General features: G+C 39.6%; 2 protein-coding genes across 3 annotated transcripts in view; one reads left to right on the top strand and one right to left on the bottom strand.

Moving 5' to 3' along the window:
- Positions 1-7,297, top strand: part of ntpcr (nucleoside-triphosphatase, cancer-related) — a 50,453-nt gene extending 43,156 nt beyond the window's left edge. Inside the window, exon 5 of the mRNA XM_028820275.2 lies at positions 6,848-7,297. Within this exon, the coding sequence (XP_028676108.1) occupies positions 6,848-6,916 (69 nt within the window). The 3' untranslated portion in view covers positions 6,917-7,297. The remainder of the gene's footprint in view (positions 1-6,847) is intronic.
- Positions 7,298-19,454: 12,157 nt separating this feature from the next.
- The window catches only part of pcnx2 (pecanex 2), a 295,416-nt gene continuing 290,677 nt past the window's right edge, over positions 19,455-24,193 (bottom strand). For both annotated transcript variants that reach the window (XM_051919361.1, XM_051919362.1), the window contains 2 exons: positions 21,625-22,067; positions 19,455-19,915 (listed from right to left, as the gene is read on the bottom strand). In XM_051919361.1, coding sequence (XP_051775321.1) covers positions 19,817-19,915; positions 21,625-22,067 — 542 coding nt within the window. In that variant the 3' untranslated portion in view covers positions 19,455-19,816. The remainder of the gene's footprint in view (positions 19,916-21,624; positions 22,068-24,193) is intronic.

Raw genomic sequence — 24,193 nt, 5'->3', positions numbered from 1 at the left:
TATATTGTTTGGAGTTTCATTTTTTTATTAATATATACTCACTTTATTATTTTACATATTGTTTGTCTTTTATTTTATCTTTGATCATAAATTGGGGAAGTTTATTTGGAAGACGTATGGCTTGTTGGGTCTAACGTCCTCAGCTTGCCAGGCCACGGGCCTTGGTGGTGTAGCTGCCGGTAAGGGACAGTAATTCGGCCGTACAACCTGAAACAGGCAGTGAGTGAGACATTTAAAATATGTGTTTGCTAAATCCATAAAAAATTAATTAAATTAAAAATATGCTTTTTTATGCACAGTTTTCTTGTCAGGAATTTTGAAACACATTAAGAGCAGCATGAAACATGGTTATGGGCTTTCATTATTTATATATATTTTGTAGCAGCAGTGTCAGAAATTTTGCATCGGCTCAAGCACTGTAATAGGTTTGGGCAAAGCTGAGTTTTATTTCAGGGGAAAAGTAAAGGGTTATAAAGGTAAATTTCATTACAGTATATGTAATTTTTCTTCCCAAAACTTGATGCCTGGAAGCATAGCCCTTGCATAAGATGTGGTTCTACTGTATTTTCTAAACAAGTTTTTTCAGTCTGTTAGTTGTTTTTTTTTTCCCCCACTGGTCGAGTAAGAGTCCAACATGCTTGGCTTGAAAAAATTTTCATCACTGACTATAGTGTAGCAGCCTGGAGGCAAACCTTACGTTAAAGAAAAAGCATTAACTTCAGGGTTAAATGACTATTAGTGACCTCTAACAAATGCTTAAGGTATTTGATGTAATTTTGATATACACCCTCACTGGTGCGTTTTACTTTTTAATTCTTTGTTGAATTTTAGCCTGTGGCCGTATCTGTGAACTCGTGCCGGAGGTCATTAATCACATCCTTCTCACTGTGTCAGATTCCATTTACTTGCATCACTTACTTGACCAGCCTTATTCAGCAACTTTTCTAGGCAACTCTTTAGGGGAGAAGGCAGGATTTGTGGCTCCAGCACTTTCTCTGTTGATGGTGTGGAACATATGATTATCACCCCTGTGGATGATGGTTACTTCACTCCCTAAAGGCACTTTCCAGCAGGCTTAGAATGTATTTTTACCTTAATATAAGTCTATTCAGCATTTGTAATAAGTTCAGAACCGTACTGTTCACTATTTTTGTGCACAAAACCATAAAATATGTTTTCTTTAACAGCTAGTTGTCCTTATAATCACTGTGCATAAAAAATTGTTTCTTTACTTGCATGCCTTCTACCATTGTTTCTAGATTGCACAGAAATCTAATAACTCCATGTAAACATCGCTGTAGAACAAAAAAAGTACACAATATCAAGTGGTTACATTCAAGAGCTACTGTACTGCAAGGCTAAAAGCAGTTTTTTACAAAGCGTGCTAAATGTGATTTTTATTACACTCTCAGAAGTGGGAGAGAGTACACTTGAGCAGTGTCTGCCAAATATTTCTGGTTAATGGTTCCACTGTAGGTTTTATTTTCAGGTTGCTTAGTGTGGAGTTTTGGTCTCTTTTAAATTGATCTAGTTTTCCCTTCATGTATTTTTCTCTACGCTGTTATACTTCTTAAATGTTTATTTTGACTTTTTATTCCTTTTTAATTATCCTCTTCCTTAAAAGGCCCTGAAATTTCATACCACCTGCTGAGAAACACCAGGGTGGAGATCATGCCTAAATTATGTTTAGTTAAAATAATGTGGCCCATATGGTTAAATAGCTTTTGGCATTTCAGTCACATTATATGGTCTCGTAATTGCTTTTTGTGAGTGAGCAAGGAAGAATGCTGCCAAGAAGAGCATGAGATTACGTAATTAAAACAAACATGCATGCAGTAGGTAACATAGAAATGGTTATTTTTGCCATATTTTCTTCTAGTAGAAACTTTTTTATACATAAAAATCATTAATGATATATTATTTATTTAATAAAAAATGAGAGGATTTTGTATAAAGTACAATTTTTAGAAGGAGGAAACTCTTCCAAGATAAAAATCAGAAAAACAGCATATGAAAAAATTAAAGTTGTTGACTAGTGTTAATCGACAAAGTTTGCTAGAGCATTTTCCACTGTGAATGTGCATTGTTCACTGATGACTGTGTTTGCTGAATATTTTTGTGGAAATGCCCCTTGTGGATGACTTAGATGAGTTTTTTTTTTTTTTTACCCAGTGCCCCATGATGCTTTGTTAGACCAGACACAGGACTTTTATGTGTGCATACAACAGATCTCATTCATGAAATGTTCGTAAATTAACGAATACAGTTGTACATAAAAGGCGATATTTCTAAAATCTTACACCACATTCACAAACCATGAGTAAAATCTCAATATTTTTTCTTAATACCCTGTGTAGGTTTATAAACACCAATCAATTGTAAATTGACATCTGCCTGCACGTTGTCAGTCCTTTACCATAATCCACACCCATCAGCACCCCAAATCTTACCATATAAAGATTAGCTGCCACATGTGCCCAGGATCTGTCAAAAGCGAAAAAAGAAAGGAAAAAAAAACTTCAAAGAAGCGGAGATCAAGGTACATTTAATAGAAGTTACCAAAAGAAAATAAATATTATTCCCTACAGCAACAACAACATGTATTTATATAGCACATTTCCATACATATAATGTAGCTCAAAGTGCTTTACATGATGAAAAAAATGAGGAAAAAAAAGACAAAGTAAGAATTAAAATAAGACAACACTAATTAACATAGAATAAGAGTAAGGTTCGATGGCCAGGGAGGACAGAAAAAAACAAAAAAAAAACTCCAGATGGCTGAAGAAAAAAATAAAATTTGCAGGGGTACCAGACCATGAGATCGCCCAGCCCCCTCTGGGCAAATCACTCTAGTGTGAGTAGTGGTGTCACTAGGTCAGGCAAAGGAATTGCTAAGAAAGCGATGATGAATGTAGTTAATTCAGTGTCTCCTATAGAGCAAACTGTTCAAGAAATAAAATGGGAATGGTTTGATTTGAAATTAGATGCAAAGAAACACATAGCTGCTGACCGAAAAAGCACCTCCACGATGGGAAGGTGGGAAGGGGTCCCAGCCCTTGACCACTTTCTGTTTCTGATGAACGCATTGCATCCATTATTGGAGAGCATTATTCCCAAAGGAGACAGCGATATGACTCCAACTACAGAGCAGTCATCAAATGAGAATTTTAAGTTACTTGTTTCAATCTGTAATAACGATGAGCTCAAACATGTATCTATTCATTATTGCATTATTAAGATGAACAGGGAGAGTCCACTTGTCATATAGAGACATCATGTGAGATGCTCAGGAATCTGCATTCCAGAGAAGTGGTCCAGTTCTCAGAAAAGAATCTATCACAAATCAAAAGCAACTTAACCAAACAGTCAAAGGAGTATGCTTCACTCTGAAAGACATAAAAAACAATTTGAAAGAAATAAGCAATAGTCTGAGTGAATTGTGCAAAGTGTTACAAAATGGTTCCAAATGCTAAGTAATTTTCCAAATACTCGGTTAATTTGTGTTTTCAGCATTTTTAGTACAATAAGACATCTTTACCTCAGAGTTGTTGTATTATTCGGTGATGTGCACTGGAGCTTTCATTAGCTGGCTCTTCAAGCATTGGCTGTGTTCATTCAGGTTCATTCAGCATATTAATCAGTGGACAGCCCTCCTTCATTGCTATATTGTGTAAAACACAGCAGGCTAGTATTATTTTGCACACCTTTCAGGTGACTATGAAAGAGTGCCACGCTTTATATCCAAGCACAGCCACCATGCCTTCAAAATTCCATTGGTGTGCACGATAACAGCCCGTGCTGTTGCATGTGCATTATGATAAGCCCATTCATGTGGTTTCCTGCGGTGGCTTGGCACTCTGCCCGAGATTGGTTCCTGCCTTGTGCCCTGTGTTGGCTGGGATTGGCTCCAGCAGACCCCCGTGACCCTGTGTTTGGATTCAGCGGGTTGGAAAATGGATGGATGGCATTAATGTGGTTTCTGTGGGTTGTTTAGAGGTGACATAAGCCATATCATTAATGTGTAACCCCTGCCCCCTATGGATATAAACAGCCTGTTTATACCTCTCAAATAAATACAATTTAATCTATAGGAGAAATGTAATACTCTTACTGAGAAGCCAGCCGTCTTGCATAGCACCTTGTTCCAGATGCATGCCAATGGAACTGTGCTGCAGAATGGAATGAAACTGTCGTGCGTACTGCTGGGCCAATATGCAAAAAACGTTGACCAGCACATACTGTACAGTATTAAGCTGCACATTGAGAGAATGGAAGTGTTTTGTTTTCTATTCATATATGTAAACACATCACTGGATGGAGCTTTAATACATACATGTGTGCAGTCTGTTGCACCAATGACCCTGGGTTGGTTGGCCAGCACGTAAAACCCTTGACTAACTTCCACTTGCCTTTCCCCACCATATGAGAACTGGATATAATCCCACATTAGTATTAATATGCTGTTAAGTACTCCAGGTAGTATGCAGCTCATAAATCGCTGAGAAATCCCAGACCTGTCTGCAGTCTCCCACTGAAATGTCCCTGTAGCCAAAAAGCCAAGTTTTGACAGGGCTTGCAGATGTACAGGTGTGGCACGGTATCTTGTTGTTGCTCTTTTCAGAATAGGATCCATATTAGTGCATAAATGCACCAGAATGGGTCTGGGTAGTCAAAAATGACTAATCAATCATTCATCAGTCTCTGCCAACACATCAACGTGATCCTGGAATTTGCGCTCTTTCCTCAGTGCTCCCTGGGCCAAATCATGCAGTAGTGTGAGATCAGCCATTGTTATGTTCAGTCAGATCAGGTTCATATCATCACCCTTTTATAGGAAAATAAACTCAGTTAGGTGCAGACCTGTGTTTACTGAGAAATAAAACACTCATCAAACTAGTAGTGAATTTGGCAAAGATTTCATTGAAAGTTGTGACATCTTATAATTTATAATTCACATATGTATACAGTGTTTTTTTTATGCATTTAAAATTTGTTTTGTGCAAATGGCATTTGTATATCATGCTTTTCATTATTTACACATGGTCCATGTGTAAAATCCATTTCTTTTTACAAACAGATGGTCCTTACTCACACATTGATAAATACTGGATTTTCGAACGCTTTAAGAAAAAATTGGTTCTGCTCACGTTTCATGAATGAGACCCAGTAAGAGTACATTTTACGTCACTTTCCAATTTGCTTTCCCACATGTCTGATGTTATTATCCGATCCGTACTCCAGTCACATTTTCACCCTGCATGTATTTAAATAAAAAATATGCAGTAGTTTCATTTGAGTGTTACGCTAACTGACCATAATGAAAATACTATCAGTTTTGTCACTAAATATATAACACTAATCCCTGTGCACTTACTCACTTGTTACTGTGCCCCATGGCTAATTTTGTGTGCTGGCCAAATGCATGTGTAATTAGCCATGCGCCAATGGAACAAACCAGTCCCATGCCGCTACTTTGTGGAACAGCCAGTGTATTCCATGAGGATTGGAACTCTGTGAACACAATATCTTTTTTTTTCTATACTTATTGCTAGTTTGTGGCCATTTATTGTATTTTGTTTGTGGTTATCCTTTCGTCTGCATCTTTTGTTGTTTGGAGCACTGTGGTGCAGTGCTAACTCACAACCCAAATTACAGTTTTGGCCACAATAATCGGTCCAGCCTAGTTGGCAATTGCTCCCCTAGCCCTTATGGACACTAAAAAGACCATTGCGTCATTATAGTCCACTGTGGTGGAGCCTGGCCAGGACGCCCTTGTGATGGAAGGACCAGGGGAGAGGACATATTGGACAATACCTCCCCTGGAACATGAGAAGGCAAACCCCCTGGCTTACACCAGGGCCACGAGTTTGGAGCTTAGAAGCTCAACCCTTCTAGGGCCTGTGGCCACCGCCAGGGGGCGCCTGGACAGTTCCGGAGCCCTGGACTGCAGCACTTCTGCCACACCCAGAAGTGCTGCTGGAAGAGGATCAGAGAGCACCTGGTGCACTATGAAAGAGGGCACCTCAATCCGTTCGGGGAGCCAGAGTTGAGAGGAGGAAGGCAAAGCTTGCTGGGAGAGGAGTGGAGATGGCAGAGAAAATTAAAGAGAAAAAGAAGAAAAGAGAGGGAGAGAGAGAAGGGACTGAGCAGCATTGCTGTGGGTAACAGCGTACTGTGCTCTGAAGTGGGGAGTGGAAAACAGAGCTGTTGCATGAAGAAATAAACTGTGTTGTTTTGCACTTGTTGTTCTGTGCCTGTCTGTGCCCGGGTTTGGGGAGCTATAGATAGATAGATAGATAGATAGATAGATAGATAGATAGATAGATAGATAGATAGATAGATAGATAGATAGATAGATAGATAGATAGATAGATAGATAGATAGATAGATAGATAGATAGATAGATAGATAGATAGATAGATAGATAGATAGATAGATAGATAGATAGATACTTTCTTTCTTTCTTTCTTTCTTTCTTTCTTTCTTTCTTTCTTTCTTTCTTTCTTTCTTTCTTTCTTTCTTTCTTTATTTATTTATTTATTTATTTATTAATCCCAGGGGGAAATTCACATACGCCCTGGTATTCGACACCTCTCAAAACTAGTTCAGCTTCTCCTTCCTTATTAACTTCAGTGCATTTTGCCCAGTTTGCAGAAGTTCCAAAACACTTTTGTGATTTTGCTGAACTCACAACAAAGCAAACTCTGTAGGGTTCACTGATCACTACTACTGACATATGAAGAGTAGCTAAAATATATAGATTCATACTGTTTTTAAGTAAGCAGACAAAATACATTTTGTGTGTAAATTACTCTGTTAACTATGTTTGTCGTTGCTTTTGCAGGTTACCAGAGAGAACAGAGATGGCATTTTGCCAGACATAGTTGCAGCTTTACAGGATTGCTTGAAATAAAGGAACTTATATAAGGATATCTAAGGATAAACATGTAAGGATTAAAAAGTTTACGTGCCAAGCAATATGTTAGTATTTTTATTTCAATAGTAACCATATGTCTAGAATAAAACAAAGAATTGTTATAGATCCCCTTACTGTTATAGGCAGAAATGTCCTTTTTTTGATTTTGTAACAACGAGAAGCATTTTATTCTATGGTTACCATCAGCTTTGAAATAGCTTGCTGAAGAATTGTTAGTGGAAATTGACTGTTGTGAAAAAAATGCAGTTTTTCCTAAATTGAGCTTTAGCCTCAAGCAAACATTACCTCCAGAAATGTTTTTGAATTTGATGTGAAGTCTAGAAAATTGTACATAATAAAAGACTTACATGAACTAGATATGATTTGGCTGATTTATTTTAAATTGAGTTAATGTTCTTGTATGGGTATTTTGTTTCTTCTTTTTAATTAAAGAATATCGAGTCAGTGAATACATTACAATTAGCGGTCAATGTATATATGTGCATATTATTTGTGTATATTATATCTATTGTGACAGATGGCCGGGGTCCATGCCTGGCCGGGATGCCCTTTCACCACATCTGCCAGGGGGACAAGGGTGGGAAGCCCAGCATCTCCCCCTGGACACTAGATGGCAGCATCCCTGGGTTGCAGCGGTGCCTCTGACTCCCCCAGGGCTTCATGGGGGTTGAAGTTCTGTGCAGCTCTGTGGGGTTCTGCAGGTGCTGCCAGGGGGTGCTGCAACAGGAGCGGCTGGCCCCTTTTGGGCACTGGTTTCGCCTTACCCGGAAGTGCAGCCGGATGTCCGCAATCAACCACCTGGAGCACTTCTGGGTGCCTGATAAAAGGGGGCCAGCAACCACCACTCAGGGGCCAGAGTCAGGAGGAGGAGGACGAAGCTTGCTGAGGAAGAGTGGTGGTGTAAGAGAAGAGAGAGTGCTTTGTGTTTATTTGTGCTTGGGACTGTGTTGTGGCTGGAGGGATTACGGGGAAGATGTGCCCTCCAGCTGAAGAAAAATAAAAGCTTGTTTGTTTTTACACGTGCCTCCTGTGTCCAATCTGTGTCGGGTCAGGCGCTATATAACGTCATTCTTACACTATATATGCGTGAATGAATAAATTAATTTATCCTTGTGAAGAGATGTTATTTTTTTTAGTATTGACTTGAAGTTTATTCACAAAAATGCTTAGTTACAGCCAGGGTTTTATCCCTGGCTTGAAGTTTGTTTTTTTTTCTTTTTGAACTGTTATTTTTCATATTTTTATGTTTTTTCTGTTATGTTTGTATATTATTTAATGTGTATGTACTGAATCTTTAAACATGCTGCCATTTCTCCTGCATTGTAAGTGGAGCCCCAGGAGGTGAGGCCACCATAGTCTCACTAAAGCCAGACATACTATGAGTGAAATTTGCTTAAAACTGAGCGGGAACAATTAGATGCTGACTGAATGTCACATTTCTAAACCAATCCAACTCCTCATGAAAGCAGCGCTCAAAGTAGGGGCAGTGATTTTGAACTGCAAAGAACAGTCATGCTCTTGTTAACCTGGTCTGACAGAGAGAGAATCTGTGATTATTATAAACTATCTACAGATTTTAATTTCTTTTTAAATCACCCCTATCAAACACAAAAATGTGTGTTGCATGTGCAGAGAGTAACATTGTACATTTTAATAATAACCTGTTGCAAGGGAAAACTCTCTGTGTAACATCGGATTATACATTGGCAATCAAAGACATCAGTGGATGAATGTATATGTGAATGATACGTTGTCGCAGTTGCTGTGTGTGCTCTCTGTTGTTCAGTTACAACAATAGTGTAGGAGTTGAATTGGCAGCTACTGTATAGTCATGAAAATATGAAAAACAAATATCTGCCTTTGAAGTAAATGTTGTGTCTCACCTTGTCAAAAGGTCTGCCATTAGAGCACTGATCATGAAGAGCAGATTTCAGTACTCAAAACACATAAATCAACAAATCTGCCTAATGACATCAGTAAAGCATGGACAAGGCTACACAACATCCACCATGTGACTGAAGTAAGTTAACATTACTGTCTAATTAGAAATGTAAACATGCCATGCCAGAAAATAGCTGCAGTATTTTAACACATGGTATGTACATAGACCACAGCGCTTATCTGGTCAGTTTGCTGTTGTTTTGCCATATAGTGATACAATAGTGAAAATGACAGAAAGTTGTCGTAGCAGTACTTCTCAAACGTGGAGCTAAGTAGCAACAGCGGTCTGTGTGTTTGTGTGTTTCTTCTGTCGCTGCGCTCATTACAACATACAGTACGTATTAATTATTAAGCTTCAGATACCTCCTGAATTGATATCAGCAGTTTTAGCTTTTTATTTTCTCTCAGCGCCAAGTCTTCTGTTTAGTTTCTTTTTGATCTTTCCCTGAAACCCCGGTGGTGGTCTAAACTTCACAGACTGGAGGAACTGGGGACGGGTGTTTTAGGATGAAGCCCTGTGAATGTAGCCTTTGCAGCGCAGGATTTTGTCGCTTTTCACAACAAACGTTTTAACGGTGTGTCCCCAGACATATTTTCTTGTTTGAGAATCACTTGAGGTCTTGAAAGACTAGGACCACCTTGACATGACTGCTGCTGGCTCCTCCTTCTGGCTTTATATTGTAGTCAGAAAGAGAAACCCAGCCGCTGGTTACTGAGTGATGTTTGGAGTTATTGGTGAGTATTGCTTTTCTTGATATTTCTGGTTTCTGGAATTTTTTTGGCTTCTGATTTTGGATTTTGTTACCTGCTCTCTGTATTGGGATGCTAGCTTGGGATTACCTTTTAGGAAAACCCTTTGAGCCTTATTTTGCCTTTTGGCCATTTTTGGTTGTCTTTTGTGATTTTTTTCTAAATAAACCCTCCTGTTATTTCACATTGTAATTCTGACAGTAGGAAACTCTATCCACGTGTCTTTTTCTCAGAAACGCTACCAATTAAAGAAAAGAATTACATTCAAAGTAATGGGCAGTTATTGCCAATTAAATTATCCTTGGAAGAATGGGGGCACTAGCCTGAAAGTGCAGTCCATCCGTATATTGCAATTATAATGTCAAAATTTTCTATATTTGCAAGCTGCAGGAAGACTCAGTCTCATTAGATATATTTCTAGCAGATTTCACTTTTATTTCCTATAAGCCTGGTTCAACGAATATCAAAGTAAATGTGCTTTCTTACCCCCTATAAATGAATATGCAGTTATCCTTGTTGTTGGTTATTTTTTTAAAAGCCTCTCATTTTATTTTTCTATAAAGAAAGTTTCCAATGGCAGTGGACATTACAGTCATTGGTGTACAGGGAATAGAATGGGGGGAAGTGCGCAGGCTTGAAGGGCACCCGTGTCAATATAAAGACAGTGTGATAGGTGGGAGCCTATCCGAATATACAGTTTCCTGTTTGTTAAAAACCTGTTAATCCATTTACAGATGGAAGCATTCAGCTCAGTTTGTTGAAGTTTAGTTAACAGCAGTTCAAGGACAATGGTGATAAATGCTGAACTGAAGTCTACAAACAGTAATCTGGTGTAAGTTCCTTTACAGTCCAGATGCTGTGGCACGAAGTACAAGCCCGTGTTCTTCTGGAGATCTGTTTGGTCTTTGCTCAAACTGAAGTGGGTCAAAATGAGGAACAGAATCAGGCTTCAGATGGGTAAGAACTAATATTTTCATTAAAATTGACGTAAATGTAATGAGCCTGTAATCACTGAGCAGCGTATTTTATCTTTTTTTTTAACAATTGGAAACATAAGATTTAAAGCAATCTGGAATAGCACACTGTGTAGGAGACTGGCTAAAGATGCCTGTGAAGAGATCAGCAAGCTGGCTTGTGCAGTGTTTGATTGTTCCAGTCTGATTCAGCATTGGGCAGACACTTGCGTTACAGTATACCACTGTGACTTACCATTAAGGGTGGCACATTAGGCAGCACTGACGTCTCCAGCACTTGAGTGCTAGGTTGAAGTCCACTCTGGGATCCTGTCAATTTTTATACATTTACTACTTGTAATTTTGTAATTTCAATACATTACAATCATTAACGCGGTAATATTTCAATCATGTTTTTTCTACAGGCACTCCTCAGTGTTCATTGGCAAGTCTAATTGTGGCTTGGTTCCTGCCTTGACCTCGATGCTTCTTGGCAATGCTTTGGCCTCTGTGTTTCAGCAGGGTGTAGAATATGGGTGAGTATTGCAGTGGCACTTCTTTGTATTCATGTGCCTAATCTGATTGGGATTGTGTAAACCTGAACACAGAATGACTTTTTAATATTTAAGAACAATAACAAAGAGTATAAAAGGAGAGAAACTAACAGAAACCTTTTTATCGATCAGGACAACTAAGTAAAATATAGAACTTGAATGACTAATGAACAGTTTCCTTTAAAAAGAAGACACTTGTCCATAGGTCTCTTTAAGTTTTGCAGGGCTGCCACTGAATGCATATTCTCTTAGTGTCACCATAGCTAAACATTCTTTTGTTTTTGCCCCCCCCCCCCACTCATGTAGGAATGCCAGTGCCTAAACATTTCAGTCCCTTAGTGTATAAATATCGACACCATCTGTTCTAACTTGGCAGAAGACAGAAATCACAAACCTGACTCAAGAAATATTCTCATGTGAAAACAAAACAAAGCTAAAGTTTCTCATCCTCCTACAATAGTAACAAGTCAAATTGTTTTATGAAAAGTGATTGGTGTGTATTCTTCCCAGGCATATGATGTCTGACAGTGAAAAGTATTTAAGGCATAATTGAGTTTTTTTGTGATATTATGTTTATAGTATATACATCTTTGATTAAATGGTTCAACAGGTCAGTAAAAATGAGGATGAAAGGCCTCTGCTCAGTTTCACCATCTGTGCTGTTGTATACAAAGTGAATCAAACAGCCACTTACTGTGTATTTGTGAGTGCTGGGCATCATTTGTCTTTATCAGGGCGAAGAAGAGTGTTCTTGGTAAGAGACAGGCTGAGTTAAAGGCCTCAAATGTCATTAACTATCAGAAAGTTACCTAATCTGTCAAATATAACAGAATTGTCTGACACTGTTCAACCTAATACTAGACAGATAAATAGGTAAGGCGTTATATGATAGATAGATAGATAGATAGATAGATAGATAGATAGATAGATAGATAGATAGATAGATAGATAGATAGATAGATAGATAGATAGATTGATTTGTCCCCGTGGAGAAATTAAAACTTTATAGAAGCTCTAAATGAATGAATGAATTAATTGATTAATATAGTACCTGCCAAATGATAGAAAGAGTACATGACCAGTGTTTTGCCCTACTTTAGGCTTATCAGGTGTACGCATTTTTTCTTCCCCTTTCGGAGACATCTAACGTCGGACATCAGAGCCTTAGTCATTGCGCCATGGAAGCTGGTTTGCTTATTCTACAGGGTGTAGATTGGAGGTCTGAATCACAATCAGTTAATTTGATTATTTAATATCTAACTAGGGGGCTTTGCCCCCTGCTCACTTTGTGTCTCTGCTGCTCGCGTATATGGATTTCACTTTTACCAAACAACAAATCTTTTAACTCTTGCTGATACGTCTCTTCATTGGGAAGAAACACTACTTTTCCCTGATGGCAGCACGAATTAGACAATCTACAAGTTTCTGACTTAAAGTTTAAATCCGAACAATGTATTCGCTCTCTTTTTGCTGTTCTATTATTTTACCGAGTAATAGTTTCCATTTATTTGCGCTAATGTGATCTTTACTATCATTTTTTTGAGACTTTCAAATTTTAGTACTTTCATTTACTCTAAGCTGCTCTGCATGTGTATCGCACCAATGTTTTTGAATTATTTACGATGTTCTACTTTGGCATCTACTCTTTGTCTTTTATTTCCAGCTTCGGGCGTGGTTAAATCTCTTGGCACAAGGTCTCGTCTCACGGGACTTGAAAGTATATCTCTGAAAAAGTCACGTCTTGTCCCAGGCTAAAAGTCTTGTCTTGTCCCAGGATTTTATTATTATAATAGATATATAAACAATACCTACCATTATGTTTTGGAAGATTGGTGTTACATGCCTTTGCAGTTCCTCAGGTGGGTTTCATGGCTTCATAAGATACCTTGACTTGTTTCTACCCTTCCTTTGGAGTCGGTAGTTGCTATTGTTCTACATGAGGACAAGAGCTGTCCAGTGAAATTCAAAGACACCATTATGATGCTGAAAAATATGAATAAAACCCTCCGAGACATCAGTAAAACCTTAGGATGACTGAAATCAACTGTCTCTAATATGAAGAAGAAAGAACGTGCTGGTGAGCTCAGTAATCACAAAGGGACTGGTAGCCTAAGGAAGACCTCCACTTCTGATGACAGAAGAATCCTCACAATGGTAAAGAAAAAGCTCCCAATGCCTGTCCGACAGATTAGAAATAGTCTTCATGGGGCAGATGTGTGTGTGTCAGAGACGACTATTAGCAGAACAGAAACACAAAGGCAAGATGCATACCACAAAAACAGGATGGCCAGATTACAGTTTGTGAAAAGGATTTCAAAGAGCCTGCAGAATTCTGGAAGAAGTTCTTGTAGACAGACGAGATAAAGATGAACCTGATTAGAGTGATGACAAGAGCAAAGTTTGGAGACCAAAATGAACTGCTCAAGATCCAAAGCACATGGTGCTGGGGGTGTTATGGCCTGGGTATGTATGGCTCCCACAGGTCCTGGCACACTTCTCTTCATGAATGATAGAACTGCTGATGGCAGTGGCACAATGAATTCTGAGGTGTAGAGAAACATTTGATCTGCTCAAGTTCAGTAAATCCCACCAAACTCGGTGGACAGCGCTTCATACTACAACAAGACAATGCGCCAAACACACTGCTAAGGCAACAGAGGAGTTTTTCAAACCTACAAAAAGGAAACATTCTTGAATGGCCAAGCCAGTTACCTGATTTAATTCCAGTTGAACAGGCCTTCCATATGCTGAAGAGAAACTTAAGGACAAATGTATCTTTGTCTCAAACATTATGGAGGGCACTGTATATTGTCAGGCACGTGTGAGTAGGAGGCATTTTCGAGGCTCTGCTCTGGTAAGCAATATCCCCCCAGGTCTAGAAGGGGTATGTTTGTTAACACAGCCTCTCTTTCCATCCACAGTTCAAGGGAATGTTGACCGGAAGACAAATGATATCACCTCCGGGTGCATGTCATTAGGACCCAACCTTTCCGGAATCAGTGCTACAAAACCACCAGGAACCGGAAGGAGGCAATCAGTTTGATGACTACCAGTGACTAAGATAGACCACCCAGAAGCACTACCTTATTTTGCTATTTTAGCACTCATGTTTGCTGTTAATTTTGGCCATTTTTCCCTGCCATTAATCTCTGGATTAAATGGGGACCCGCTGGTTTCCCGACACTCTTTGTGGCCCCAAGTTTGCTATTCTCACTATATACATGGATAATAGATAGCTGCTGCTGCTGCTGTCAATAACTGGCAGGCAGATAAGGCCAGACTTGCTCAGATTGTAGCAGTTTTATAATTAAAGTCATCAACATTTGAATAGAGTTTGTAGTGTTTGCTAATGGAACATGCCAATAGATATTTATTTCCCTCCGGCAGCATTAGCAAAAATTCACACTGAATAGAGACAGAAAACGGAGATATGGGTTCTACTAGAGTGCTGCACAACTCGTTTGTTTTTGGTTTTTCTTTAAAGAGTACTAGTAATCACATAGGCTGCACACAAAAAGAGAAAAAGTATAGAATAGAAATAACAAGTTTCCTTTTATTCCTACACAAACTCATGACAAAAGTTTTAAGGCCTATAAATAAATGCACTGCTTTGTCAGCTGGTGTCTAAATTAGCAGGCCATGCTGCCATTGCTCTCCAGCCCCAGTGGTGCAAGGCTGATCGTCATGTTCATCTTAACAATACTCTTTTGCCTCTTGGCAATTCAGCGACTGTGAAATCATTATCTCATCTGAACGATAATTAGCAACTTCTCTATTTCCTTTTCAGAAAGGGCAGTTGCTGACCTTTCTGCTTCACCCGATGGTCGCATCATAAATGAAGATGTTTCAGCGACTTTCCAAATGGCAGGAGCCGTTGCCTTGCCTGTAAGCACAGAGTACCATACATTCCTGTTCTGCAAAACAGCTCTTCTTGATTTAATCACCCTGCTCTTTCTGCATGTCTGTTGTTTTAAGGTTTTTCCTGTGAGAATAGCAAGTGATCGCTGCAGGAATGAAAACTGAAGTGCAGTCAACATTCTGTTTACTTAAATGCACTTTTTTCCAGTATGCCCAGATTGGAAATTTGCTTGAAGTGTTTAGTGAAAAAGGTTAGTGCCCCCCATTTTTAACTGGTTTCAGTAGTTCTTTGTGAAGGTGGAAGTGATTCTTCAGTCTTTCTTGCTAGAAATAGTTGTGTGAAAAAGTAAGTACACCCCTTGGAAATTGTTGACTTTTGTAACATATTTGAACAGACCAACTTTAGATCTTCATGTAAACAGTAGATATTTTTCAGGCAGATGATCTAGAGTCTATTGAATCATTATAGACTTAGACTTGGACAGCATACTGGGTGGGGCAGATTTGTGACAGATATGAGGTTTGAATACACAATTGGAAGTCTGAATATCAAACGTCCACCTTATGAAAAAGATTTAGGAGTCATAGAAGACTCGGCACTATCAACTTCCAAATAGTGTTCAGAAGCCATTAAGAAGGCTAACAAAATGTTAGGTTATATAGCACCTTGATGTGTGGAGTACAAGTCCAAGGAGGTTCTGCTCAAGCTTTATAACGCACTGGTGAGGCCTCATCTGGAGTGCGATGTGCAATGGATGTGATTAACCTAATCACATCCACATCAGAGACACAGTACTTGAACCTCACAAACTGTGGTCTGCCTAACAGATTGTCCAGTATCCGGGACATCACGGCTATGGAGGATGAATTATGAGGAAAGATTAAAAGAGCTCAGTTTAAGCTAAAGAATATCAAGAGGGGATATGATTGAAGTGTTTAAAATTCTGAAGGGTGTTAGTCCAGTGTCAATACATTTTTTTTTATATAGAGTCTGTGTTTGCCCTCTTCATGACTAGCTAGATTTGATGGTAAACCATGGGTATTCTGGGTTATTTGTGCATGTTTTCACGGTGATGGACTAGCATACAGAGTAGAGTTTGTTTCTCTGTCCAGCTTGCCCTTGATAGATAGATAGATAGATAGATAGATAGATAGATAGATAGATAGATAGATAGATAGATAGATAGATAGATAGATAGATAGATAGATAGATAGATAGATAGATAGATAGATAGATAGATAGATAGATAGATAGATAAACAGGTTGAGAAAATAGATGAACGGATGTTTTTTTTTATTCTTCAATGAATGTATATTTTTTATGTTAATAACTTTCTTTACATTATGTACCTTCTGCTATGTATGTTTAGCCCGAGGGGGCAGGACCACCTGACAATGCAACTGTGGAACCAACACCCAATGCTATTTAGGATGCAGCAGTCAATTAAACCTTTGTCTTTGGCTCCGATTTGGATCGGTTTTGTTACGTTTCATCCAGAGTTGTTGCTCTGTCTTCAGATCTATTCATTGTTTGTCTTTTTTGTTGCTGTTTCAGAGTAAGTTGCATATTGTTTACTTAGCTCTATTTTTGGTGCAGCTTTGTCTATATTGAATTTACAATATACAGTATAATATCATTGATATCTTTATGTGGAGCCTGAGGAGACAAGGCTACCTAATTAGGTAGCCGCAGCTCTGAGCTCAGCAGTACTTATGTCAAAACTGAGGAGAGATCTGCAGCTTCAGCTTTGATTTTGATTGCTTTTTGATTTTTGCTTATTTTTTTAATTTACTTGTTTGAATTTTCCAGCCTTTTGACTTGTGCTTTATGTTTTCTTAAAAGATAAACCCTATTGTTTTCCCAGTTTTTCCTGTCCTTGTGTTCTTTCTTTTTGAGTAATGCATTATTGAATTATAAAGTAATTTTTTGGATTTAAGGTTTCATAGTTTCCTTCTTTATTTTTGTGACCTTCCAGTGATTTTTTTTTAATCTTTTAACAGCATTTCTACAATTTATAGGCCTTTGCAGGCCAACGCCTGTGGTTACCTAGGCATAAACCAGAGGCAAAGTTTGGCCTTTTGCAATGGTTTTAGAGGCTTGCTCCAGTTTTATTCTCAATTGTAGCAGAAATTCACAGTAGTTCTACTATATAAATGTTTTTCTGTATTTTGACCTGTTGCCTTTGTGGACAGAAATTGCATTTAGATTTTGGATTTAGTGGGCGGCATGGTGGCGCAGTGGTAGCACTGCTGCCTCGCAGTTAGGAGACCCGGGTTCGCTTCTCAGGTCCTCCCTGCGTGGAGTTTGCATGTTCTCCCCGTGTCTGCGTGGGTTTCCTCCAGGTGCTCCGGTTTCCTCCCCCAGTCCAAAGACATGCAGGTTAGGTGGATTGGTGATTCCAAATTGGCCCTAGTGTGTGCTTGGTGTGTGGGTGTGTTTGTGTGTGTCCTGCGGTGGGTTGGCACCCTGCCCAGGAATGGTTCCTGCCTTGTGCCCTGTGTTGGCTGGGATTGGCTCCAGCAGACCCCTGTGTTCGGATTCAGCGGGTTGGAAAATGGATGGCTGGATGGATTTTGGATTTAAGATTAAGATTGCATTGATTGCATTGGTTTGACATTTTTATGTCTTTGCAATATTTTGTTCAATGAAAAATGAACAGATATTCTATTTCCATCTGTGGAAAAAAGTCAAGTCCACCCTTGGCTCTAGTAGCTGGTATTGCCTGCTCATTCCCTATAAGTGTCTACCAGACTCTGACATTGACTGAGAGAACGTTTTTTGCATTCTTTCATGTATAATTGTTTCATCTGGGTGATTATTGAGGTGTGACTTGCGTTTACAGCCTGTATCCACCTACAACATTTCAGATCCGGTCTTTTAGAATCTTGTGAATTTCCCATTGTGATTAATAAAGTATCTATCTATCTATCTATCTATCTATCTATCTATCTATCTATCTGTCTGTCTGTCTGTCTGTCTGTCTGTCTGTCTGTCTGTCTGTCTGCGTCCGTCCGTCCATCCATTTTCCAACCCGCTGAATCCGAACAGAGGGTCACGGGGGTCTGCTGGAGCCAATCCCAGCCAACACAGGGCAGGAACCAATCCCGGGCAGGGTATCAACCCACCACAGCTATCTATCTATCTATCTATCTATCTATCTATCTATCTATCTATCTATCTATCTATCTATCTATCTATCTATCTATCTATCTATCTATCTATCTATCTATCTATCTATCTATCTATCTATCTATCTATACTTGGATATTCTAGAACCCTCCGTTGATTTCTTTTTAGTCATTCCTTGGTGGATTTACTAGTATGTTTAGGGTCATTGTCATGTTCCTAGAGCTACTTTTGGTGTGCCTCAATCCTGTGATAGATGGTTTCACATTAACCTCAAGCACCCACCGGTACCATTAATAATTCATAGTGGATTCTGTGGTGAGCTGCCCTTTCCATCATGAAGCAAAGAAGCCCCAATCCATAACATTTCCATCACCATCAGAGTTGTGAAGAGGTTCTTCTAGTCAAATGCTGTCTTTGATTTTTGCCAAATGTGACTTCTGATACTATGGCCAAACAACTGTATCTCTGTCTCATCCTGTTTTTTGCCTAGGTGTTCATGGGAAAATGTAGTATTGCCTTGATATTTTATCTGGGCACCAGTGGTTTCCTCCCGAGATGCCCCCTATGAAGATCTAATTTGTACAGCTTCTTTCTAATGGTAGACTCATGCACTTTGATATGAACAGCGGCAGGAGCTACTTCTAGATCCTGTGATGAAATTCTTAGAGACTTATTTCAGCATCTTGCTTTCTGCTGTCGGCTGGACTTGCCGTAGTAGCCTGGCCTAGACAAGCTGGCAGTTGTTTAAAATCTTCTCCACTTACAGACGATCCTCTGGACGTTGGAATGGTTGATTTTTAAATTTCTTCCCAGGCTCTTCCTTCTTTCTGAAGAACTCGGAGAGCTCCTCCAATCTTGGCCCAGTGATAACACACACTTTAATAGCAAAGAGCAAGCCAATCTAAATGTCTGGGGTTCAAATAAGACAGTGTCTAACTAGCTAGAAATGAACCCAGGCAGTTTTTTAGGTTCTGCAGATGAAAAGAAGGAGTCTACCCAGCCAGTGAGAGAGTTAAGTATGCCAGCATTCTTGATAAATCCACTGTCACACAAGCAGTGGCTTATACTGAGGGACCCTATAAATACAAGATGAACATTTCTTTTGTACTTTACAGTTCACATCACATCAAAAGGCTTTTAAAAATGCAACACTGCAATTGGAAGAATTAAAAATTGTTGCTCTTAATACTTTATTAACACATCAACAAGTGACTCTCAGCATTTAACTTTATTCCTAAGTTCCATTGTAATGACACTGACAGCTTTGAGGATGACATTTAAAAACCTTCTCCTTAACTGAGTTCATCTGACATGCCCAGCTGCAGCAGTGTAACTACAGTTAATCCCACATAAGGAAGCAGTAAGTTCAAGGTGAAATACCAGCGCCGTTTTATTTTTAGCCAAACAAGTTTGCTTGTGGGATTTAAAGCTTATCAGACAAACTGTGCTAAAGAATGCCCATTTGTTTTGCCTTTCAGCTCTGCCTGCCACAGTTCATGTGATTTTAGTAGAAAAGAGTTATCTGAATAAAATTACAGATGTAGAAAAACAAGTACTCCGAATTCTAGAACACCCCGCCTATTTCTATTGTTTTCCATGTTACAAATTTTTGGATAACAATAAAGGCATAAATGGGGATGTCCTAGTAGACTTGAAGTTGTCCAGCTTGCTGTTCATTTCCCTGTGAGTTTTACTTCCTGGCAGGAGAGGAGGATTCTTTGAGCTCCAAGGGGCCCGTTGTCTGACTATAGTTAGTGGTGTCCACACTTTCACAGGGTTCAGATGTCAGCTGTGGGGAAAATATAGTAAAAAAGAACATAAACATAATTAGCAGCGAGTCAGATAAACAAAAACAATGATTCTAAAGAAGCTAAAGACATACCCTGGTGGCATTTCTCAGTTACTGTGATTGTCCTACAGTGGCACAGTGCTGCCACTTCACCTCTCTGGTGCTCAAATTTTAACAATGATTACTGTCTCGTCATGTCTGTACTGGTGTAATTTTTGCCCTAGCTTATTAACCATGTGCAGGTTAGATTCATTGGAAACCTGAAGCTGGCCCATGTCTGTGAACATGTATGCCTGTAGTGAAGGGCAGGAAGGCTGTAAAGAAAGTGCACCCGCTGGGGCCATCTCACATTTGACAACTTTTTTGGTGATTTTCAGTCGTAGCCCTCATTTACATAATCTTAGCCAGAGTCCGATGCAGTCAGCGGCTCAGATGCTACCGTGAAGTCAGTCAAGTAATGTCACACACCAATGAGTGAGTGCCTTGTGTTACATAACATTACTGTTTTTTTTTAACGTTTCTCAAATGAGCGCCGCTATTAACACCATATTCTTCAAAATGAGTGCACAGATTGTTCAGCATATCCTCGTTTTCATTTAACAGTTCAATAATCTAAGTAGAAATGCTGAGTTATGTAGATAAATTATATTTAAAAAATGTTTACACTGTTTTTATTTTGTACAGTGTGACCACCAGGGGACGTTGCAGCCTCCCACATCCCTGACAGAAAGGCACAGGCACAAGTCCCGATTAATACAAAGGTTTTTAACCTTCACAAGAAAGGCTTCAAAAGGCACTCAGCACACATAATACGATTCTTCAAGGCTCTTCTCTTCTCCTCCACTCTTCCAGGCAAGCTTTGTCTGCTTCCTTCTGACTGTGGCTCGCCTGGATGAAGGGAGACTGCTCCTGTTATATAAAACTCGGGGACACTGTGGCTCGGGAGTACTTCTGGACATGTCTGGAGCCTTACAAAGTGGGCTTGTAAATCCCCTCTAGCCTGGTGGCACCCACGGGACCCAACAGAGCTGGCCAAAAGAACTGCAATTCCCAATATGCTCTGTGGGTCTCCAGGAGGGCAGCCACCTAGGGCGTCGGGGGAGATGATGTTGTGAATAAATTGTCTTCCCCTGTCCTTCTAGGCTATTGGCATCCCTGCTGGGTAAGGATCCCAGTTCTGCTCTGGCCGGTATGTCAGTCTCAGCATGCTGTCTTTCACAATGGATAAATCTTCATTAAGAGTTGGGTAAATACTCCATTCTTAAATGTTGCTGCCATCTGCTGTCTCACTCTTTTGATAGTTTGATATTCTCCATGTTCCAACTAACGCGTCCTTCATACTATCATTAGACTGAAATTTATTGAACCACATTCAGATAGTGTTAAGAGAAGGAATTTGTCCTTGCAGAGGCACATTAACTTTAATAACAAAATCTTCTTTGCCATCGATATTACATGCTTTTACTTTGTTGTAATTGGTTACTGAGTGCAGATTGATGGATAAAAATGGTAAATGTTGAAATTAATACATAAAGTGTGCAGAAGATGAAAATGTTTGAACACTGTATATTCATTTTTTGTTATAAATCATATAGTCACAATGGCTATAACATGTACTGTTTATAAACAAGCGTGCTGTGTTCAGTGGAGTTCAGCTGCCTTCAGTCCATGCACTTGACTATATTTTTATATTTTGTACTTTTCCTTACCTGTGTAACATGACTCCCAGATCTTACAGACGGTCCAACAGCAATGTTAACACTGCTTGAAGACTGAGTGTCAGTTGTGTTTCCTCCTTCAGCTGCTGACAGTCCCGAGATGACCAGCCCGCTGGAAAAGCTTCTCTTGCCGAACAGCAAGCTAAGTGTGGAACTCGTTGATGAGGCCTGGCTCAGCCGATGGACTGCATTAGGAGGGCCTTGAGAGGTCAGCTGACCTGCAGTAGCAAATCGGGGAACCTGAGAAAACACAGAGGCAACTGATGTGCTGAAGGACATCTGACTGTTGGAAAGTCTTTGGACAACTGCATGAGCCGAAGTGGACATCTGCTGGCTCTCCAGTATTGGGCCGGATTGGCTCGTAACAGGTGGTCTTTGGTTCTGGGCTCTGGAGTGATGAGGCTGGACAGAGCGACTCCTGTATTCTCTTCTGGCTACATGGTAAGAGAGGAATTTGTGAGTTAAAGTTGAATTTTTCATGGTATGCTAAATCTGAAATCTGACTGTTGTTCATACATTATACATTTATCTGTATATTTATATTTATTTGACCCTTTTATTCAAAGTGTCTTACAAATTAGGACGATAAATTCTATATTCCTACAAATAAAGAAGTGACATCTGATTCGTACCGCACAGAATCACACGAAAAGTCAGTTTGGAACATTGAACTTGCAAACTTGTGCTTTACACACAAAATCCTTTGGGATGACTTGGCCATACTGTTCACTCTATATATTGTATTTGAGCAACTGAAAAGACAAAAACACCACATAAATTGTGAGCAAAATATAAACCTCTTGTAAGTCGTACACCTAGTACTGACAGAAGAAACTAGTGCTGAAAGTGGCATTAGAGAAGAACTTTATGTAAGGCTTACCTCATTTCTATATAAACTAGGGGGCTTCGCCCCCTGCTCGCTTCGCTCGCCAACCCCTGGTGTTGGGTAACCCGAAATACATTGATGTATGTATGAGATATATTGGAGTGTAAAGGTGTAGATGATGAACAAAGGAAGTAAAGAACCCATAGTATGGCACATTAGAAAGATATATTGGAATATTTCTTTATACACAACATTTGTAGTAAAGATGGTGTGTTGTCCTTGAATGAGTTTTCCTTGGTATGGAGTATCTACAACTTTAACTTTAATGTCAGATGAACGCCGAACTCTTGAGAAGGCTACATAAAGTTGTCCATGTCCAAGTACAGGCTCAGAGAGGTATATGCCAACTCTGTCCATGGTTTGTCCTTGGGATTTGTTGATCGTCATGGCAAATGCAGGTTTAATGGGAAATTGGCGTTGTTTAAGTGTAAAAGGTAATTTCAGGTAAGAACTTGGAACGTCAACTGTAGGAATCAAAACAGTATTGTTAGAATGTGATCCTGTAAGTACTTTTGTAGACTTAGCTAATGGGTGACCGTTTATGACTTCAGCGACGTTTCTCATTATCAGCTCTGTGTATTGCTTGTTTTCAGGAAGGGTCTGCCATTGCCAGCTGGTGGCCTGATATTTACCCCGATAGATGCAAAAGGAAATGAACTATTGTAGGATCCAATGCAGTCCATAAAGTTTTTACTTTCGGGTACATTGTTAGTTAGAAGCTTCCGTAGATATTCAAGAAAGTCATTTAAAGGAGGCAGTCTAACCTGACCCTTTTGACAACAACGTGTAAACTCATTAGTTGTAGTGCCAGTTGTTTCTTCAGGGAAGTTAAGTGAATGACAATGACAGCAAATGATATTCATTAATCCTAATGAATGTTCATTAATAGTGGACTCATTACAGAATGCGTTGTCAGCTAATTGGCGGAATTGTTTAGCGGCTCTTTGTCGTTCCTTTCTTTGCCGTTTATGTATTGCCTCTGCTGTTTGAGAGTCGCGTTGTAGGCACCTGCGTTCATTGTTTTTATATAGGCGGACTCGTGTTTGTAGCCCCGTTAGTCGAGCTCTTTCATTTTGGAACCGTGCCTGCTTTGCTTGCGGCATTTCAGATGCGCGTTGTAGGCACCTGCGTTCATTGATTTTATCCAGGTGGGCTCGTGTGTGTATCTCCGTCATTTGTGGTGTTTCGTTTTGAACCCGTGCCTGCTTTGCTTCCGCAGTTTCAGATGCGCGTTGTAGGCATCTATGTTCATTGTATTTGTCCATGCGGGCTTGTGTTTGTAGCTCCGTTAGTCGAGCTGTTTGGTTTTGGAGCCAAGACAGTTTTGCTTCGAAGGTTTCAGACGCGCGTTGTAGGCGCCCACATTTAATGATTTTATCTATGCGGGCTCGTTTTTGTAGCTCCGTTAGTTGAGCTGGATCGTTTTGGAGCCGTGACCGTGACTCCACTAGTTGTCCATTGTCTACCGTTAGTAATATGGATAATTGCACTTACTGTTAATATGGAGCGTTTTCTGTGGTTGTACTGTTAATAATGCATCACTGTAATGTGATTCACATATGCTATATGTTTTGGACGTGTGAGGATGCCGAACGTTTAATACGGAGAGTTCGTTTATTCTTATTACCCGGACCATGCTGTGTAGTGTGGACGTTTAGTTCAGAAGCGTGTTGT

The sequence above is a fragment of the Erpetoichthys calabaricus genome, chromosome 15, assembly GCF_900747795.2.
Source record: "Erpetoichthys calabaricus chromosome 15, fErpCal1.3, whole genome shotgun sequence".
NCBI lineage: Eukaryota > Metazoa > Chordata > Cladistia > Polypteriformes > Polypteridae > Erpetoichthys > Erpetoichthys calabaricus.
Note: the sequence above shows the minus strand (reverse complement) of the source record. Positions and strands in the feature narration are given on the sequence as shown.